The sequence below is a fragment of the Muntiacus reevesi genome, chromosome 13, assembly GCF_963930625.1.
Source record: "Muntiacus reevesi chromosome 13, mMunRee1.1, whole genome shotgun sequence".
NCBI classification, from domain to species: Eukaryota; Metazoa; Chordata; class Mammalia; order Artiodactyla; family Cervidae; genus Muntiacus; species Muntiacus reevesi.
Window position 1 is genome coordinate 56,430,720 of NC_089261.1, and position 16,004 is coordinate 56,446,723.

Below are 16,004 nucleotides of genomic sequence, written 5' to 3' on the forward strand. Positions count from 1 at the left end.
GTTAAGAACGCCTGGAAGACAGCGCTCGCGTCACGCCGGGGAGCCGACGCACAAACCTACGTCTCCAAGCTCTCCCTCGAGGCCCCGCCCACTCCTTACCCAAGAGCCCTGTGGTGGTCTCGGAGGGGGCGTGGCCAAGGGCAAGGAGGGGAGTGTGCGCGTGCGCACTGGGAAGCCAGTCTTGTAGCCAACTATCAATCTCGCGAGTGTTGATAGTCGGTGGCGTAGGTAGTAGACCTGAATGCTGGCGAGATAGATGATATCTACCAGAGGAAGAAGAGGAGGCAGCCAAGCCAGTTCCCAGACTCTTCCCGTCTTTTGCTCTCCTTTCTTTTCCCCCCAACCCTCCGCCCTCCTTGAATCGGCCCGCCTTCCCTGACCTCAGTGACCCGAGTGGCCCCGCCCACTCTCGTCGACGTGATTCCCGCCGTGGGGTAAAGCGCCGGTCGAACCCGGAGCCCCGCGGAAGAGGAGGACGACTAGAGGGGGAGGTTGCTGGGCCTGGTCTGGGCTCGTCGCCGAGCCGCGGCGCAGGGGGCTTTCGGGTAGTCCTCTCGCTTCTCCATCTGCTCGTTGCGACGCAGCCACCCAGGCCTAGGCCTCCTCCTCCTCCTCCCTGCCGGGCCCGGCCTCTGGCAGCAGCGGGTGACGCAGACGGAACATCATGTCGTCCGCGGCCGACCCTCCGCCACCCCCGCCTCCCGAGAGCGCGCCTTCCAAGCCCGCAGCCTCGGCCGCCGGCAGCGGGAGCAACAGCAGCAACAAAGGCGGCCCCGAGGGCGTCGCAGCTCAGGCGGCTCCCTCCGTGGCCAGCGCCGGCCCCGCGGACTCGGAGATGGAGGTGAGGGCGGCTCGTGGCGTGGAAAGAGGGCAGGATGGGGAGGAGGAACTGGTTCCCTCGCCTCTGTAGCAGTGGTGAGACGCAGAGCCAAACTTCACCCCTTCGCACTCCAACTCGGCCTCAGACCCTTTGGGTCGGAAATGATGCTCTCACCCTTGCGCTTAAGCTATGCAGGCAACCTCAAGTGGATTTCTGGCACTTCACATTTATATTATTTGTCTCTTTGGCGAACCTTGCCAAATCCTCGAACGCTCTTATTAGACACATGTTCTTGATTACTGAGGCCGAGTGAGGAGCTACCCTTTTTTTCTTTTTTTTTTTAAGAGCTGGACTCCCATAATTCCCTCGCGCGTCTCTGAATCTCGATTTTACTTTCCGCTAAACTTGGGGGGAGGGCGAGGGAAATTTCCCTCTAGGAACGGGGGTAGACAGGCGGGGTGGGGAAGGCATTTAAAAGCTGCGCATCCGAGGACTTGGGCCTCCTTTTCTTCATCCCGTTCTTAGCGGGGGCGGTATCTGTTCCGCAGAAACAATGGCGAGGGCTGGATGGCCGAGGGCGCAGTGGGGATAAGCGGGGCACAGCTGCTCCCTCGAAGGGAGAGGAGGCCTCCTCCCAGGCACTGTTCCGTGGGGAAGGGAAGCGACCAAGGCGGCAGCAGCTGTCTTGAACCCCCCATTTCATTTTGTGTGTGAGGGGGTGTGGTGGATGGATGGATGAATGAATTAGTGAGTGAGGGGGCGGGTAGTTTGCTCTCAGACCAGCGCAATTCCTCTTTGGGGGCCTTGGCCTTATTTTGAAAATTGGTACCGCGCTCTATGGCTCCCTACCTTTTGGCCTGGGGCTGGCGGGTCAGGGAATGGTAACTACTGCGAGGGTGGAGAGATTGGGGAACTGCCAGGCGGGTCTCTTGGGTGTGCTCCAAGGTTTTGCGATGTCTGGGAACAAAGTGTTGCTTGCTCCTTCCAATTTTATTCTTGGCCTTCGATCTGTTTTGAGATATTTTATAGTCGCAGCCCAGAGATTTCTGGAATTTTTCCATCCTTGGATAGATTGAGCAAAGGTAATACTGCTTTAAAAGGGAATGTTGCTGCAGAATTAGCACAATAAGGAAATTTACCGTAGAGCATTTGGCTCAGTAGTTTTATTTGGGTGGTGTACTAAGTCTTAAGTCAGTTCAGTCGTGTCCTACTCTCTGCAGCCAGCGGCCTTATCTAGGGTGAAGTAACGTGTTATTAGTTTTTGAAAGAACTTTTAGGTCAGAGCGAGTTTTGGTGGACTAGGACCTCTGGTATTCTATAGCTTTCAGCGACTTGAAATTTGTTTTCAGTTCATGTCAGTGTTGCTTGTTTTCTTTTTCTTTAGGTTTTAAATGATTCTTTTGAATTGCCAGGGTTAACTTGGATTCCCGCTTCCTGGTTTAAGGGGGTTTGAAAGTTTGACACTGAAAGCAATGGTATGAAATACGCAGCTCTCAGGGCTTCCCAGGTGGCGCTAGTGGTAAAGAACCCGCCTGCCAGTGCAAGAGACAAAAGAGACGCTGGTTCGATCCCTGGGTTGGGAAGATCCCCTGGAGGTGGGGCATGGCAACACACTCCAGTGTTCTTGCCTGAAGAATCGCATGGATGGAAGAGCCTGGCGAGCTACAAAGAGCCTGGCGGGATGGCAAAGAGTCAGACAAGGCTGAAGCGACTGAGCACGCACTGCACTTCTCTGCAAATTGCTGTCCACTGTTGTCAGCCTCTCAAGAGGCTGTCATTCAAATTTTGGAGTAGCAACCAAAGTCTCACTAGAAGTGTTAAGGAAATATCAGAAAGCAGAATAATTTAAAGCCTAAACTAAATATTTTGGCTTTCAGTTGCTGTTTTTAAGGTAAAGTGGAATTAGAGTTTAACTATAAATATTAATGTTGTAACAAGTACTGGATGACTGTCAGTAGTATTTTTGCCAGATGGATAAATTGAGTCTTCTTGTAAGTAGAATCTGTGATAGAACCCACATCTGGCTCTGAAGCTGCTGCTGCTAAGTCGCTTCAGTCATGTCCGACTCTGTGCGACCCCATAGACGGCAGCCCTCTAGGCGCCCCTGTTCCTGGGATTCTCCAGGCAAGAACACTGGAGTGGGTGGCTCTGAAGCTGACCCTTTCCCAAATATCTTGCCCTGTCATATTTTTACCAAAAATGTGTTGTTTTGCAATTTCATTTATTGAAAAATGGCTTCATTATTTTTTCCCTTCTCAGGATAGTAACATCAGTGATTTTATATTTTACCAGTCTTTTCACTGACTAGTTTTTGTTTTTTCCTTCACATTATAGTGTGATTTTTTTTTTTTCTTTTTAAGTTGCATTTTTCCAAAATCATTTATTTTCTGACAAAGCCTACTTTCCTAGGAATATTAGTTAGCTTTCCTGTGTATTAGATTAATTTTTTCTTTTTGGTTGGTATTGGTAGGCGTTGGGAACAGTCACATTTTTTTATTAGTGTGATCTTTTTGGCAACCTGAATGGGGCCTGTCTTGGTCATTCTCATTTCTCATACCTACCTGGACTGATACATAGGTACACTATATACTAATAGCCATATGACCTCAAGAGTACTAAATCCAAATCATTTGCCTGTTTAAGACTGTGAAAGAAATATTCAACTTTTCATGGTATCCCAGTACCACTTTCTGAATTATTCTAATAGGTGGCTTTGTCACTTTTACTCTGGAGACCAGAGATTTGTGATGAGCTTAAGGTTTCACATGTTCATAAAGGTCTTAGCACTGAAGTTAGACTTGAATTTGGGTCATTTGATTTCTTAATATTAGTGCTGTACCAGGCCCATCCCCTCAGCTTTTTAATCATAGGTAACTTTGTTATAGTATGTAGCACCACAGACCAGTACAGTCATTAATGAAAATTGTACTTTTCACCAGCTGTTCTTGTGTTCTTTTAATGGATGGGTGGAACTTTGCAGTGAAGTTGGTGCTGTTTTTTGGGTTTTGTGACTTTCTGAATGTGAGGGTGAATAAACTTGCAAAAATAGCGCATTTATTATCAATTAATCAAATTGTAGTTAAAGTATTCACTTTAGGGTGCATGATGAATTTTTTTAATGTTTTAGATGGAAATTCAGGGTGACTGTGACTTCCCAGGTATACATTTGGGTAGTAGTACAGTAGATACTGCAGTTTTATTAAAGGGGAACATTTCCTTCACAATTTATATTGTTCAGTTTCGCTTTATAATTTTTGATTAGAAAACAAAACAAAGTATTTTTGTTCTAGGATGTTGGAGATAATAACCTTGTGCTTTAATCTTCGCAGTGACCATGCGGTTTATGTATTTGGGTTAAGTGAATTGTTATTATTGTCATATTTTGCATCAAGGTTTCCTATGAGATAGGATGGCTGCCATTTAGGTATCTAGGAAATTCAGGACAGGAGTGTATTAATTTGAATGTGTTTTGGGCTGAAATCAGTGTAATAACGGTATGTTGAGTATTCTTGAAGAACAAACCATGGTTTTTCCCTCTTACCAGGAAGTATTTGACAATGCATCTCCTGGAAAGCAAAAAGAAATCCAAGAACCAGATCCCACCTATGAAGAAAAAATGGTATGTTCTAGGTATATGAATAGTCATAATAGTTTTTTATTAGGTAATTAAATTTACTGAAGTTGAGGCACAGATATTTAGTTTAAATATGTGTAACATGGAGTACTGTAACTTTTCTATCTTACTCGACTTACTTGATTGTGTAAAGCAAATACAGATGTATCTCATGAATTCACATAGTATATAAATATGTGGATTATATTAATATTCCTTTTTAGATTTAGCATTGAGAGTGAGATGAGTTAAAAGACCAGAGAAGTAACTATTCAAGATGTGTTTATTTATTTTTTTTTTATTGTAATTTTATTTTATTAGTTGGAGGCCAATTACTTCACAACATTTCAGTGGGTTTTGTCATACATTGACACGAATCAGCCATTGAGTTACACGTATTCCCCATCCCGATCCCCCCTCCCATCAAGATGTGTTTATTCTGCATCTGTCTAGCATTGTACTCTACTGGTTATAAAGCGAGTAATACATGTATAATTTATAGTAACATATACACTATATAATGAGCTTCCCAGGTGGTTCAGTGGGTAAAGAATCTACCTACAATGCAGGAGACACACATTCGATCGCTGGTCAGGGAACATCCTCTGGAGGAGAGCATGGCAGCCCACGCCAGTGATCTGGCCTAGCAAGTCTCATGGCCAGAGGAGCCGACAGTCCGTAGGGTTGCAGAGTCTGACATGACTGAAGCAACTGAGCGCGCACTCACGCACGTATGCTTACAATATAAAATACAAACATATATAGTATATAGAATAGGAATATTTCTTGCCTCCTGCTTTTTTATAATATAGATGAAAGCTTTACAAAAGAGAATATGAATATTATACTTGCAAAAGATCCAGCTCACAGTTCACATCCTCTTGGGAATCTTTATTTTACCATGAGTTAACCAGTACCTAAAAAGAGCTTTGAATTTAAGTTTAGATTAAATAATAATGACTAATAGTGAATGAATAGTATGTACCGGGCCCTGTTCTATGTGCTTTATATAGATTAAACTTAATTTTTTTTTAATCTTAAAAAGTTAAAATAGCATATGTAAGAGTATCATCACTACACAATAAATACAGTATCCTCCTTAAGAGTGGAAACAGTGTCTTAGTCTTTCTGTCTTCAGCATCCAGAATAGTATCTGGCACATAGAATACTGATTTTAATAAGCATTACTTTCCCCTTGTTCTTTGACTTTCTCATCAATATCAGCAAATATTTTTGAAATTTCTAAAAATAGCTTCAAAGTCCTAAAAGTTTGTATATATGTATCTGTATACACATATATAATGTGCATAATGCATATTGTAATGTGTGCAGTATAAGTGATGTATTACTCTATATGATTTCTGTTATGTTTTGTATATATACATTTTGTGTGTATCTGTAACTGTCCTGTCGCCTTTCTTTGCTGTCAGTCTTATTTGAAGAAAAGATGTTTTTTCATTTTTACTTTTCCCAGTCATTCCTCTAAATCTTCACAACTTCGATTCTGTCATTAACACTATATTAGTGATTCTCGACTTGATCTTAGCCAAAAGGCTAAGAAGTGATATACTAGTAATTTTAATGGCCAATTCTTTGGCTTATTTTTAGTTACATTCTCCTTAATCATACTTGTATTTGACACCATTGGCCACTCCACAAAAGTTTTTCTTGCCTTGAGAGACCTTTTTTCTTTGATGATACCTTATTTACTTGATTATTTGTTTGTCCTTCATTACATTTTGAACATTTGTTCTTTGACAGTTTTAGCCTTGTCACTGGTTTTCATCTGCTGCGTTTAAATGAGTACTTCTGAATATTTAGCTCAGATGCCTCCAATCATTGTATTTTCATTTGCTTGTTGAACATTTAGATCCCTTTGGTAAGTCTTATTTAGGAATAACCGAAATTGAATTCATTATCTCTTTCCCACACAGTTATTTAGTGTTCTCTCAATGAATGAAAGTTTTTCATAATAAATACCCAAGCTGTTTATGACACTGTGTCATAGTTTTAATAGTCTTGGCAGATTTAACTTCATAAATATTTCTTTTATCTTTTCCCCATCACCCTCGTTCATTATTCTCTGTTTCATGAATTATTTCATTGGCATCTTCATTTGGCTCCTTTCTCATGATCTAGCTTCTTCCAGATCTGTGTTTTTGTGAAGTCTAACACTGATCTGATTATATAATGGAGGTTTTGAGTGATTCTTTACAATGCTTCTCATCTCCACAGCTTTCTTTATTGCAATTTTTTTCTCACTTCCTACAAATTCTTCAGTCTCCTACTTTAATTTTCTTTTTCAAAATCATGACCTTGACAAGCAGTTTTCTTCTGAGCAGACTCCTTATCATCTACTAGATCCTATTCATAGGTAAGTCTTGATACTCACTTTTTATTCTTGAACCCAAGATGCCAAGTACTGCTTGCGAAAACTAAAGTAATTACTCTGATTGGTACTGGGATAAATTTATGGTTTTCACTTTCTTTGGGTTTCACTGTGTTATTTCTAACAATCCTTTAGCCATTTTAAGACTTTGCCACTCTGATTAAGTTTCTTCTACTTTTCTGTCATGTTCTCACTTTCAGTCTTCCTCCACAAAAAATTACAGGCCCATTGTCAATTTATTTCCTCTTTATTTCCAAACATGTATGGCTTCTACTATCCTGGTCATTTTCTTAGAGAAAGATGCTTTTTCTAAGGCTATTGATTTTAACCTTTGGTTTAATTTTACGATTCATTTTTTGTTTTTAGGTTCTTGATCTTATTGTTTCTGCTCTTTAGGAAGTAGTTTTTCTCCTTACACCTCTTATTTTAATTGAAGTATAGTTGATTTATAATGTGTCTATCTCTGCTATACAGAAGAGTGATTCAGTTTAACAGGTGTATACAATCTTTTAAATATTCTTTTCTGTTATGGTTTATTTGAGGGAAGTTGGATATAGTTCCCTGTGTTATACAGTAGGACCTTTGATGTTTATTCATTCTAAATGTAACACTTTGCAACTGTCAGCTCCAAATTCTCTGTGCATCCCTCTCCTCCCCTCCTCTGCCTTGGCAACTGCAAGTCAGATCTCTGTGTCTGTTTTGTAGATAGGTTCATTTTCTTTACACCTCTTTTGTCATTTTTATCTTAATGTTTTCATTTTTCAAGCAAAGAGGTCTTTGCCCATTAATCCCCTTAAACCTTTGCTGCAGTTCTACTGAAAGCTTACTCTGTAAATGTTCTAAACTCCTTGTTTTTTTGCAACAATTTGTAACTCCACCACTACTTGAATCAGTGAGAGGATTTTGGAAATTATGATATCTTTTGTAGAGCTCTGGTGAAGTTTATACTTTGTTCTTTAAGGTAGTAGTTCTCAGACTTGACCTTGTAGAAGATAACAAAGATTTTGGATATTTCTGATCTAATGGATCATGAACCACAGTTCGAAAAAATACCGTCTTAAGACAGCTAGATCCATTAAAAGATCTTGAGCACTAGAGAGGCGTGATAAGGTCTAAGAATTGGGAGGACTCCTCCCTTCTCTGAAACATCATCTCTTGGCATTTTCCTAATCATCCTGCTTAAAATTTGGTGCTATTCCCACTTCCCATGTGTTCTTACTGTGCTTTATTTTTACTTCTGAGTTTTTGTTTTCTGACAGTCTTCATAATTTACTTGTTATGTTTTATTCTCAATATTGTACTATAATGAAAACTTCATAAACAAAATACTTTTTCTGGTCTGCACACAAAAGTATTTTTTGAATTGAGTAGACATTTAAGAAGAAAATGTTAATTTGAAAATGTTTTTAAAGAAGAGACTATATATTCAGTGACTTGAGTACTATAGAGTAACTTTTGCTTAAAATATCTTACACTCTGACCTATTTGAATTTATTTCCAGAGCTTATTTATCTTGATCCAAACATAATTACAATAATAGAATAGTCTTTTTAAAATAACATCATTTTCTCATTGCATGTTTTTGGTTTTTCTTTTACTATATATGTATTAGAAAATACAATTGTGCAAACTACATATATATGGATCTCAGTTCAGTACTTTAAAACAGAAACAACTGAAGCTTGTCGTTGGTAGGACATTACTAAGGAGAAGCATGCTGACAGCCTGTTGTCCGTGGTATGGATTGGGCTACATTTCATCCAGTGACACGCTGTCTCCATGTGGCTTCATTATCAAACTGGGCTTCAGTTTTACATTGGTGTGATGTTTAAAATTATGTTTTCATGTAAAAAGCACATCCTTTGGTGGTTGCTAGGTAAAATGTTTTGTGATTCATTGTAAAGTTGACATTTTAAACATTTATAGGTAGAGATACTGAGTAACTAGTTTCTCTGTTTATTGAACTCTTGTCTTCTTGTTTCTCCTTATTTAAAATCAAATTATTGATGTGTCTGTAAAAAGTCTGTTGTCTAAAGGCTCTAGATTTCCAATGTTTATTTTGATAAGAAATTGATTTCAAGGTCTTAAGTTTTTTTGGTCTTTCGTTCTCTTTGTGTGATAATAGGAAACACTCAAATTAGCAGATCTTAGATATGAAAACAAGAAATGGTATTAAGAACTACATAGGGTTAATGAATATTTCATGAATTTAATAGATGTTTTTCAAGCCTGATAGCATTTTAAAATTTGGCACAGCATATCCCCCTCTTCTGAATTGTATTGCAGTATCTTTATGTTTTTGATATTTTTTCTTCAACTACATTCAAGTATAACTGACACACAGTAGTTTTACGTTTTTAATTCAGTGAGTTTTGGCAAATAGCTGAGTCCATTTAAACACCGTACAGTCAAGATGTAGAACAGTTCTTTTGTCCCCGAAACGATTGCTCCTGCTCTCATCCCTTTGACGCTTCAGATCTCCTTTCTGAGAAATCATGATTTAGAATTTCATAGAGAAAATCACTACTTAGAATTTTGGATCATATAATATGTAGTTTCATTTTTGCTTTCTTTCACATAGTATAATACTTTTGAATCTCATCTATGTTGCTGCATGTAGCAGTAGTTCCTTTTTGTTGCTGAGATTGTTGTATGGAGATGTTGAAATTTTGATTTCTGAATTTTTATTGATATTCTGATAAAATGTGTTTTCACATTTCTTCCAGCAAACTGACCGGGCAAATAGATTTGAGTATTTATTAAAGCAGACAGAACTGTTTGCACATTTCATTCAGCCTGCTGCTCAGAAGACTCCAACCTCACCTTTGAAGATGAAACCAGGGCGTCCACGAATAAAAAAGGATGAGAAACAGAACTTGCTATCAGTTGGCGAGTGAGTAATAGTTGATAGTTAATAGTTGAACCAGACTTCATTAGAAGCACAAAATCATTTTATTAAAAAAATAGTTATAGTGCTGTTATTTATTTGGCCCAGTTGGCTTGGCAGGATATAGCCATACATGTATAAATAAATAAAAATAGGCATAATGGTTTTATTTTTATATGGTTTGAGTAGGGAATTCAGATGTTACCTTCTCCGTGGAGTGGAAACAAATGCAAAGGTTAAGTGGCCTACTTAATATCATCTAGAAGGAATTAGAATAATCTGACTTTGAACTTAGATCTGACTTGGGGCATTCTCTAGTCTCCTAAACCATGTATGTGAGTTGAGAGTACTGCTGTTATCTGAAGTCTGTGTTTGTGTGTAGATGGTATGATGATTTATGTCATGGTAGTCTGCTTAAAATTTTTGTTATATACTTAGTTTCTTTATATGAAGGGAAATGTCAAGTTGTATGGTGCCATTGTTAGGTGGTGGTGCAAAATTTTTAAAGTACTTCTTACATGTTGCATTACAGATTCTTTCTTAGAACTTGTGCTGGTTGGATAGCTAAGATGTTTGGTGGTGGGTTAGTTGCTAAGTGGTGTCCGACTCTTGCGACCCCGTGGACTGTAGCCGCCAGGCTCCACTCTGTCCATGGGATTTTCTGGGCACGAATACTGGAGTGGGTTGCCATTTTCTTCTCCAGGGGATCTTCCCGACCCAGGAATTGAACCTGCGTCTCCTGTATTGCAGGCGTAGTCTTTACCAATTGAGCTATGAGGGAAGCCCTAAGATGTTTGGTTAGTAATAATAAATTTAGGGCAATCTCATTGCTTGAAAGTAAGCGTTAATTGAAGTAACAAAGCATATGCCAACTTTTATCTTTAGTTTAACAACCATAATAATCAGTCATCTTGATAATACATTATGAAGGAGATTTTATTTTTTAAAAGAAGCAGAGTTAAGATTCTCTTAGTTTATGGAGAGTAACTTGGGGGTGAGGGGTAGATCTTTGAATTAAGTTTTCATAAGATTGGAGTGCAGAGAAGCACAAGAAGTAAACACATGTGATAAGCAGGAAGGGACTTCCCAGGTGGTCCAGTGGCTGAGACTCCACACCGCCAATGCAGAGGGCCCGGGGTCCCCTCCTGGTCAGGAAACTGTAGATCCCACATGTCGCAACTCAGAGTTTGCATGCCACAGCAAAGATCAGAGATCCTACATGCCACAGCCAAGATTCGGTACGGCCAGATAAAATGAAAAAAAAGCACTGTTAAAAAAAAAATTCTTGGATTTTTATTGCCTTCGCTTGCATTTCTGAGGACTATTTCTCTCTCTGGGAAGGCTGATTATCTTTCCCACAAAGCATGTAGTTTTAATAGAAATCAAGCAATAATTTAGATTTAGAGACCCACAAGAGTGGAATATAATCTACTGTTTTCTAATTTAAATGAAAATATTTGTTGAAAGTATACAGGTATTATTGGAAATTTGAAAACTGGGGAGTAAGTAGTTTTACTAACCTGAGTCCTTTAGAGATTAAGAAATCTGGCAATATTATAGCTACAAAAATTTAGTTTTTAGGAGACTGTATCTGACTCTGTTGGGATGTAAAATCTGGGCGTGTGTATTTAACAAGTTTCAAGTAGTTCTGATGAATCTGTAGTTAAAGAGTCATTGCCTAAGCCCTAAGTCTCTGTTCTGCAAATTCTGCAGCTTTTGGTGAAAGTTGTGGTTTTTAAAATGTGATTTCTGGGGGAACTATTTTTGGGGTGGGAGCAAAATACTTAAAATATAAACTATGAGGTTTTTCTTACTGCATATTTCATTGAAATTAGATTAGCACATTTATGTTTATCAGGTTTTGGTTAACCTAAGGTATTACTGTATAGTCTTCATTTACGTGCCTTTTAAGATACTGTGAAATATTGGTCAGCCTATTGACTATTATGTTGAAAGCTGGTGATTAAAGCCAAGACTCAGATTGCTTAATTTCATTTTAAACTTGGCAGCTATCGACACCGAAGAACAGAGCAAGAAGAAGATGAAGAATTATTAACAGAAAGCTCCAAAGCAACCAATGTTTGCACTCGGTTTGAAGACTCTCCATCATGTATGTTGTATATATTTAATTACTTCATCTTTAAAACATCTCCTTGTAGCCTTTGGTTAATGTTGAGGTTTTTCTTGGCTATAATTTATAAAGGGAATTTTAAGTAATCTTTTGAAATTTATTGATTGTAAAATGAACTTCAGATACTTTTTGGCTAGAAGTGATAGTATATCATTATGATAGTGATGCTATATTTCAAAAGGGCATAAAACACCATTGTGCTTGTTTCCTGAATGTATATGTAAAAATGGGAATGGAATTTGCCATATATTTGCCCCAGGAAGAAAGATGTGTAGGAAAGGTACTTGTTAAAGACTTTGCTTACTCATCTCCTGATTTTGTATTTCTTTTAAAGTTTATAAATGGTTTTCCAAAAGAAAACATGGTTAACCAGGTTTAGGTTTTACTTACATATAATCTTGGGTTTCCCAAGTGGCATTAGTGGTAAAGAGCCCGCCTGCCAGTGCAAGAGACTGACACATTGGTTCGATCCCTGGGTCAGGTGGTCCCCTGGAGGAGGGCGTGGTAACCCACTCCAGTAATCTTGCCTGGAGAGTCCCATGGGCAGAGAAGTCTGACAGGCTACAGTCCATGAAGTTGCAAAGAGTAGGATACGACTGAAGCGGCATAGCATGCATGCATGTATAATCTTGGTTGTTTGGTGGCACAGTTTTCTTTACTGAAGGCTAGTAATTTTTTTTTCCCTGACCTCCTTTGTCTTTCTCACTTGATGACAAGTTTGTATGATCGTAGTGTTTGTGAGCAAAAAAAAAAAAAAATTAGTATAGGATTTATAATTTGGATTGGTTGTTTTAATAATTAACTGTCACCTTGAATTTTTAGCAGACTAAACTTCAGGGAGGATAGGATCTGGTTAGAAATGCATCAGTCTGGTTAAAGTATGTATCTCCAAATTTTTTTTTTTTATTTTGGCTGCAGAGTACTCAGTTTTCATTTCTTATAATGAAGCTAGAGGCCAGGGCCAGATTTGTGGTGCAGAGAGAAAGTAAATTTGAAGTACTTGAGTTGTCTCTTCCTCACATTCTCACAGTGTAACCAGTTTTCCTAGTGTTGATTAACATTTCATCTCAGCAGTGTTTGTCAAAGGGGATGGAGTATAGAATATATGTTTTTTAAAAGATGTTTTTTTTTTTAAAGTTGGGTTATTTGTGATCCATATATTTAGCAATTATTCTGGGATGGGAAATGTATAGTAAACCCTGAAAAAGATATTGTTCCTCTTTGTAGGACCTCTTGGAAGAGTAAAGGAAAAACAGTCTTTTATTAATAATTTCTGTTTATTTCCCCTTTGTTAAGAGAAAAACACAGTCCCCAGTGAACCTCTGTTTTGGTCATCAGGGAAGGTGAAAACACTTGTTTAGAAACACTTGTGTAGACATTGAAAAAGGAACTCGGTCAGAGGGTCCCTAGGACCGATACATGGTAATGTAAGGCCTGAGTGGCCGGCCACTCTGATGCCTTCCGTCGTGTTTCTTCTCTTCCGTATCCATCTGCTCCTTCTCCGCTCCACACCACAGCAGCTACCTTTCCTAATGTGGGACTTGCAAAACTTCCATTCTTAAATTCACTCCCATCTAGTGAAGAAGGCACAGTCAGAATAAAGACGTGTAGGCCCACGTTAAACCTCTGCGTATCAAATGAAGGAAGGGCTGCCCACTTGTATTTCTTGTCTTTAAAATGTGCATGTCATTTTTCTTTTGTTCTTAGATGTAAAATGGGGTAAACTGAGAGATTATCAGGTCCGAGGATTAAATTGGCTCATTTCTTTGTATGAGAACGGCATCAATGGTATCCTTGCAGATGAAATGGTATGTGTTTGGTAGCTTTTGTAGAAGTCCACATTTTATAATTTAAAACCTTGTACACCATTTAGATTTATAAAGATTTGTAAGATAGAGTTTATTGATTATACTATAGACTGTTAGCAAACTAATCCTGTGTCACACTAATAAAGCTCACTTTAGTTGCCTAAGTGGGATCTATATCTATACTTCAATTGTAAGAAATTATTACCTATGAAAGTGTAATAAATTTAAAAATAATACATGCCTTTGGTTGAGTTTTGTAATATAATGATTTGACCATCTCCCCTTGCTCCCTTCCCCCCAGTTCTGAGAGACACAGGGGGGATTAATGGAATGTTATCAACAAATATTTTCTCTGATGGCACGTTGTACAGTTTTATCTTGTAAAACATTATATCTTGTTTACTATTGACTAGTTACATAGTGAATGTTATAAGTTTCTCTTTAGCTACAGTGCTAAGACAACTGCTTGGAGAAAGTAATGGAGTCAGAAGAAATAGGTCTCATTTCTCGCCCTGCTGGGTGACCCTGGGAAAGCTTGTATCTGAGCTTTGTGGAGGTCGTAATGGTACATCCTTCCCAGACTGGTGAAGGTTAAATGCCATGACGCTTGCACACTTGACACATGTCAAGTTCTTGCTATTTGTTAGGTGTACATACAGCCTTTCTTATAAATGTTTCTGTACCAGTCAGGAAATATAAATACAGGAGTCTGTTTTGTTCTCTGTTTCATTGCTTTATGGTTATTTTCTCTCTCAGGGCCTGGGAAAGACACTTCAAACAATTTCTCTTCTTGGGTACATGAAACACTATAGAAACATTCCTGGCCCTCATATGGTTTTGGTGCCTAAGTCTACGTTACACAACTGGATGAGTGAATTCAAGAGATGGGTACCAACACTTAGATCTGTTTGTTTAATAGGGGATAAAGAACAAAGGGTAAGCTTTTCATGTTTCATTACATGTTTGCTATTAAAGGAATTTGAATTTAGATTTGGGGATAGGGGATAACTAGAGGAGGGATAAAAGAAGAGGAAGGGTCCCAGTAATAAGCCTGGTCTTCATAAATATTAGTAATTTGTAAGTGGAATGTTATCTTGATGGCTAAGATTCATACTGGGGAAAAAGGAATTGTAGACTGTAGAAAGCTATAAGAGTATAGTTTGTTTCTCTTGCTTTTTGGGGGTGGTTATAAAGTTGAAGGCTTTATTCCCATTCTAGAGCAATTTCTTCATAATAATGTAAGTGGTAAAAATGTAAACTTGACAAGTTGGTATCATATTGATCAGAATAAGTTAAAATATTGATCAGTTAACACATCCTTTTTGGGAGCGGAAATGGAAATAATGTGGGCTTCCCTAGTGGCACAGCGGTAAAGAATGTTTGATCCTTGAGTCAGGAAGATCTCCTGGAGAAGGAAATGGCAACCCACTCCATATTCTTGCCTTGGAGATCCTGTGGACAGAGGAGCCTTGTGGGTTACAGTCCATGGGGTCGCAAAATCAGGCAACTTAGCGACTAAAATAGCACCACCAACAATGGAAATCATTGACACTATTAAGAATATAAAATTTGGGTTAAAAAATGGACTCATATGTATTGAAGGACTGTGTATGAAATTTTGTCTTCCCTTCACTCAGCTATCAGTGATGACTAGATTTCTTTTCTTTTCTCCCTTTTTAGCTGCTTCGGGTATTTTAAGTTACAGAATCCTTACTATGCTTTGAAACCCTTTGGTTTAACCAGTCTTTGCTCTAGTTTCCTCAGCTGTAAAATGAGAAAATTCATAGCAATGTCTTAATAGATCTATCAACTTAAAATGAATGAAAATGCTTACTGAAAACTAACCTTTCGTCCTAACCTATTTTTATGTCAGAAAACTCTTTATCCTTTTCTAAACCTGTGTCCAAAAAAATTTCAACACTTAGTGGCATTGTGGAAAGAAGACATTTTAAGAATTAGTCTATTGACTTTTGCACCAAAGAATTTTGTCAGTTATTTATTACATGGCTGTGACAAGATTAATGAAGTTACTTTGAGCTAGTTCTAGCTGCTTGTGTACTATAGATAACTCTTAATTCTTTTTTCTTTTTTAATATTCCCACCCCCCTTTACATAGTAGATTATGTCCTTGTCATCAGTAAATTTAATATATACTTTATTTCTGCACGATGGGATTTTTTTTCTTTTGTTAAAACAGGCTGCTTTTGTCAGAGATGTTTTGTTACCAGGAGAATGGGATGTATGTGTAACTTCTTATGAAATGCTTATTAAAGAAAAGTCTGTTTTCAAAAAATTTAATTGGAGGTACTTAGTTATTGATGAAGCTCACAGGATCAAAAATGAAAAATCCAAGGTA

At 38.4% G+C, this 16,004-nt stretch overlaps 1 protein-coding gene across 1 annotated transcript in view; it reads left to right on the forward strand.

Annotated features, from left to right (window-relative positions):
- Positions 1–247: 247 nt before the first annotated feature.
- Positions 248–16,004, forward strand: part of SMARCA5 (SWI/SNF related, matrix associated, actin dependent regulator of chromatin, subfamily a, member 5) — a 38,793-nt gene continuing 23,036 nt past the window's right edge. The window contains exons 1-7 of the mRNA XM_065903979.1: positions 248–841; positions 4,365–4,439; positions 9,549–9,715; positions 11,719–11,819; positions 13,548–13,648; positions 14,405–14,584; positions 15,846–16,001. Of these exons, the coding sequence (XP_065760051.1) occupies positions 665–841; positions 4,365–4,439; positions 9,549–9,715; positions 11,719–11,819; positions 13,548–13,648; positions 14,405–14,584; positions 15,846–16,001 (957 nt within the window). The 5' untranslated portion in view covers positions 248–664. The remainder of the gene's footprint in view (positions 842–4,364; positions 4,440–9,548; positions 9,716–11,718; positions 11,820–13,547; positions 13,649–14,404; positions 14,585–15,845; positions 16,002–16,004) is intronic.